Source organism: Trypanosoma grayi, assembly GCF_000691245.1.
Source record: "Trypanosoma grayi strain ANR4 Tgr_525_V1, whole genome shotgun sequence".
NCBI classification, from domain to species: domain Eukaryota; phylum Euglenozoa; class Kinetoplastea; order Trypanosomatida; family Trypanosomatidae; genus Trypanosoma; species Trypanosoma grayi.
Window position 1 is genome coordinate 6,699 of NW_008826144.1, and position 5,315 is coordinate 12,013.

Consider the following 5,315-nt stretch of genomic DNA (forward strand, 5'->3'; position numbering starts at 1 on the left):
TTTTTTTTTTTTTGCGACTGCTGCCATTTCTCTTCTTGCCTCAATTGTGTTTTATTCTGCCGTAGTGGGTAGCTCGAGTGCCATATGCTCATCGGTTGGTCACAAATCGCTCCGTCGGCTGTGGCGGGTTCTCTGTTCGGGGTGGCACTGATACTTCTCGTTGATGGCATCATGACGGCACAGGGAGAGACAGACAAGGCGAACCACGTGACCTTTACATTGCTTCTTCCTGCGTTCCTCTCAGTAGTTGGTTTCTTTCTCATGATTCTCATTTCCCCAGTTGAGGTAAAGAACGACGTTCCGCGTGCCAAGGCTGTGCTTTTCATTGGCTGGGTTGTGTGCTTCGGCTCTGCTGTTGGTGCTCTTGTTCTCTGTAAGTCCAAATTTGCAGGGATGCAGGAGAGGGAACGTGCATTCCCCGGTGTGGCACTGGTCGGCTTCACCAGCCTGGTGCCGCTTTCCGGCGCCATACTTTGGTGGGGCAAGCAATCCTCTCTCGATGAGTATTAGGTGGAGGGGAAAAACCAGCCGAACACCTGTGTGTTTCTCTCCGTGTGTGTGTGTGTGTGTGCGTGCTAACGGCGACGCTCCCTTATTTGTTGTGGGAGAATGTTGGAATACTTGTCTCTCTGCCTCTTTGCTACCTTCCGTATCGTAGTTATAATCATTCCTGACAGAAAGCCCCCCCAAAAAAAACAACCACAAACAACAACACGATATATATATATATATATATTCAGACTACGACGAATATAAGAAAAAAAAACCAGAAGCAAAGGATACGAAGCAAATAGGCGTATGGTATGCCATGCGCCCAATAAGATCAGCGGCCGCTCTTGTTAAATACTGCCGGTGCTTTGATAGCTCCGCCAGATTTGGAAAGGAGCTTGGCTTCGGCCACAAGATGCGCGACATACCCGTCCTCACAGGGAACCCGCGACCCGTTGCAAAGGAGGAAGGGTGGCGCTGCGCCTACAAGCTCACAGACTCTATGGAAGATGTTGTTAGAGACGTTTTGAAAAAGGATGGCTGGAGCGACATTGAAGTACAACGTGAGATGGAGCAGATCTTCGAGAGGAAATCGCACGCGATCCGCTCATCCCTTAATACGTGGACGACCGTGGAGGAGTTTCAGCGCACTCCTTGGTACCGCCGGTACAAACCGACGGATACTTGTGCGGCCAAGTACATCTCATACGAGGCGATCAAATTACTGGAGAGCGCCTTGATTCCCCCGTCGCTAAGGACGGATCCATACGCTCATCTACGCAAGCGCCACATGGAAGATAACTGGATGAATGATAAATTCTCTGAAGAGTCTGCGATGTACATTAAACGAGAAGATTTGTTGAAGCAAACACGAGGTCTCCCGGAATACGGAAAGATAACGAGACGAAAGTTTTTAGAGTTCGATAGGAAGTTCAAAACGTCTTACGGCGCAAAACAGCATGTGAATGAGTCGTATGCTGCGTGGTTGCAGTCTCTGAATGGTAAGTAAGGACTTGTATACATACCCATGCCAATGAATCTATCGAGAAGCCAGTTACTCCTTTGCGTATACCTTTTTTTTTCGGTTGTTTTGACTTACCTTTTTAAAATATCTTTTATCCCATGGTTTGGTACGTCTTTTTTTTTTGCCGTGACATCACATTGTTACCTTGACGTCTTTTTCCCCTCTTTTGTATGCTCCTTTGAACCGAGATTGGGGTTAAGATGCCATCAAAGAAACCGGACGCCTTTTCGCAGTCGCGAAGAGACAGGGGGGAGGCAAACAATTTGCGCACCGACACTGATGACGAGTGCTTGGTAGCGAATAAACGTTATCAGGATGTGGAAGAGCGACGATTAAAGGAGTGGGAAAATTACCAACGGAGCCATCGCTCCACGGAGGAGCAGCAGTCATCTCGGGCCTTTCTAGATGTGTCAATTGGTGACGTTCTTGCTGGGCGGCTAGTGCTGGAGCTGTTTGAAGATACAGTTCCAAATACCGTGAACAATTTCAGGGCCCTTATTACGGGGTCATGCGGAATAGACCCCCTTACTAACGTTAAGCTGGACTACCTTGACACCCCAGTCCACCACGTGGACCACGCCAACAAGATTGTGGTTCTAGGTGAGCTAGATTCGTTTAACATTTCTTCTACTGGAAAACCAGTAGAAGATGAGGGTTACCGCCAGCGACACTCGGAGCGAGGCCTGCTCACCATGATTTCCAACGGGCCACATACAAGTGGATCTATCTTTGGCATTACACTCGGGCCGTCGCCGTCGCTCGATTTCAAGCAAGTTGTGTTTGGAAGGGCTGTTGATGATCTCACGCTACTGGACAAATTAGAGACCCTTCCTCTCGATAGTGTTGGCCGCCCACTCGTGCCAGCTGTAGTCACCTTCTGCGGCGTTTTGACAGGGCTGAAGCCTACAGGGACGTGGCCTCCTGTCAGGGTGCAAAGCTAAAAGGCATGAAGTGACAGACACTTCTGCAGGAATGCAAAGAATTTTTTATTTCGAGACACTTCTTGCTTTTAATCGAGGCGGAGCAATCTCTACCTCCTGTGTATAGGTGAATGTACCTTTAATTTGTGCCGATCAAAAGGCTTTTGTTTTATTTGTCCTAATCTCATGTATTGTTGCATTTTCATTGTACCGTGATGCAAACACACACACACACACAAACACACACACACACACAAACACACATACACACCCAAAGAAAAAAAAGATGAAGAAGAACGAAATTTGCGGTTTTGTAACGTTACTGCCTGAAATGTTTTGGGGCAAGGCTCTCTTTTGACTGGACATATGCTTTTTTGTTTCCTTGATAACTCTTCTTCTTTTTTCGTATGTCAAAAGCAGTGTTGCATGGGGTCACTGAGGACTTTTCCCTTGGACCCTAGTGGTCTTGCGGCAATGCAATACTTCATAGTGGCTCTTCAGTTGGTAATGACTGACGGATGCGACAGATGAAAAAATGAGTGGGACCACTTTCAATGCGAGAGAGCGGTTGTGGATCATTTGCGGAATGGGATTTGGAGTGCGCATTGCAGGCTGGCGGAGGGACTTTGAATAAATATATCGGGGGCACATTTTGAGATCAAGTCTTTGTTTTGTGGATTTGGCGGCGCTTTTTTTTGGAGGGGGGGAGGTGTAGCTTGATGGAGGGGAAGAATGACACGCCAGATGCTGCTGTTTTTTTTTTGCTTTGTTGATCGAGACCCAACGCTTGCACATGTGGCGTTTGACTTACTTCGCCGTGGGCGTGTGGGTTTGGGTCTCTACAATGACACTCAGACTGCCCGTACCAAGGATGTTGCGTGGTTCTTCATGGTGGGCAGTCTCGTAGGACTGATCAATTATCGCATGGCCCAGTGCCCCTCTTTGGCGCCCTCTCGCTTGATCAGCAAAGATCGATTAATATTTACAAGGTTACTTGGGCTTTCTTCCTCCTTGAAGAAGCAGTCTGCGCCTTGCTTGCATCCTCATGGGCCCATTATTGGTATCTATTTTTCCCTCCTCACCTTTTTGTTGTGGAAGTGTATTTTATTGCCGATACATAATTATGAAGAGAGCATCCATATCTCGGGTCAAACGCATGCAGATTGCTCTTATCCTCTCACTGCTTCTAAATGCAGTGCTTCTAGGGCTGCTTTTTGTGCAGAGAAGTGACCGAACAGATTTTGCTGAGTTCGGGGGGGTGCCAGCCGCAATACCACCGCCCAGTGGAGGCGCAGACGCCAGTATGCGCAGAGGTGAGGATGGGTGGGTGGGTATACTCGAACGTGTTTCCTCCCATACACGTAACACCAAGTATAGCCCAGAGGAAGATGCGCTACTCTTTACGCATCCGAACCGATACGCTCGCAGTCCCGTGCCAAAGGGATCATGGAAGGTTCGTGTGGCACCGGATCGCATCTTAACCATGGATGAAGTTGCCTTTGCATACGATATTTGGTTCGAAGAGAACAGGGTATTCTCAGGTCTGAGTTGGCTAGGGGTACACATGCAACAAGACCCTAATGATGCTATAGTGATCCAAGACATGTTGTGGCGTGTAAAGCCGGATCTGATCATTGAAGTCGGAACAAACACAGGTGGTGGTGCTATCTTCTACGCCACGGTAATGAAAGCGTACAATCCTCAGGGGAAAATAGTTACTCTCGATGTTAAACCGGTAAGCAACTGGCTAAACTCGCAGACAAGTGCAAAGTGTGTTGGATGCATCTTGGGAACAGAACACCCTTGGTGGAATGATGGCATGATCAACTTCATTAATGGTAGAATAACGAGCCCGGAGATACAGGCAATTGTTGATCGTTACGCGGCCAATGCATCTACTGTTGTCGTGATCGAGGATGCCTCCCACCGGTACCCAGACACGCTCTTGAATCTTAACGCTATTCACAAGTACGTAACCCCCGGATCATACCTTCTTGTGCAAGACACAAAAATGGATCGCTTTGTTGCTGCGGGAGGCGCCAAGTATGGCAACTACCGCTACGGGCCGATGCGCTCAGTTGACGAGTTCCTTTCAAAGCGCAAGGAATTTGTGGTTGATAGACGTTTCGAATACTTGCTCTATTCACAGCATCATCGTGGATTTTTGAGAAAACTGAAAACAGAGGAAGCCGTTTGATGCCTTCTTTTTGATGGTTTTCTTGCGATGTCTGGGCTTACCCCCACTATTCACCATTGTCAAGCAGCGGATATTCAATAACCTTTGCCGTGCTATTTGGCCTTTTGAGGAAATATTCTCTTTTATTTTCCTGCCATTATTTGATATATATATATATCAAAAGAGGAAAGTCATCATTGTTCCTTCCTGGTTAAGGTAAAGTGATTTAGAAATGGGTATTTAGGGCGTTGCCTTCGTGACACTTCCCCTGCTGGCGTTAACTTGTCGTCAGCTTTATTTGTACACGGTGTGCTTCGAAGCATGTTGTTGCTGTTGTCTCGTCGTTGGCCAAAGTGGCAAGATTCACCGCACCAAATCAGCTGCACAGGCGGCAGCAGAGGAGGTGAAACAAGGCAGAATGGAGAGAGATCGAGGAGCGTATAAACCATGTGGGACCAATTCCCCGCCACATTTTTACTGGAGGTGCTTTCAGTAAGTGCGTCAACGAGGTTGAATGGGCGTTGAATGAAATCACCCAAACAAACGCTGAGACGTACAGGAGGTTAAATAGTAGCACTGTCTCGCAAGGGGGGGGGCCTGTGTCACAGGCTTGTGAAAATCGTACGGGGCAATGAGTGTTCCAAATCCAAGGTATGCCACAACGAGCCACTTTCACAAGCAATATTCGTGGATATAATGGCTCGGG

The 5,315-nt window shown here is 47.8% G+C and overlaps 4 protein-coding genes across 4 annotated transcripts; all 4 read left to right on the forward strand.

Annotated features, from left to right (window-relative positions):
• Positions 1–84: 84 nt before the first annotated feature.
• Positions 85–510, forward strand: DQ04_05251040 (hypothetical protein; the record flags this gene model as incomplete). The annotated part of the gene is made up of 1 exon (XM_009314076.1): positions 85–510. One exon carries the CDS (start codon positions 85–87, stop codon positions 508–510), a length of 426 nt encoding a protein of 141 aa, XP_009312351.1.
• A 298-nt stretch (positions 511–808) lies between these two features.
• Positions 809–1,498, forward strand: DQ04_05251050 (hypothetical protein; the record flags this gene model as incomplete). Its single annotated transcript, XM_009314077.1, has 1 exon — positions 809–1,498. One exon carries the CDS (start codon positions 809–811, stop codon positions 1,496–1,498), a length of 690 nt encoding a protein of 229 aa, XP_009312352.1.
• Positions 1,499–1,713: 215 nt separating this feature from the next.
• Positions 1,714–2,454, forward strand: DQ04_05251060 (cyclophilin; the record flags this gene model as incomplete). Its single annotated transcript, XM_009314078.1, has 1 exon — positions 1,714–2,454. The coding sequence occupies one exon, from the start codon at positions 1,714–1,716 to the stop codon at positions 2,452–2,454; it is 741 nt and encodes a 246-aa protein (XP_009312353.1).
• A 1,135-nt stretch (positions 2,455–3,589) lies between these two features.
• DQ04_05251070 (hypothetical protein) lies at positions 3,590–4,630 on the forward strand (the record flags this gene model as incomplete). The annotated part of the gene is made up of 1 exon (XM_009314079.1): positions 3,590–4,630. One exon carries the CDS (start codon positions 3,590–3,592, stop codon positions 4,628–4,630), a length of 1,041 nt encoding a protein of 346 aa, XP_009312354.1.
• Positions 4,631–5,315: the final 685 nt, after the last annotated feature.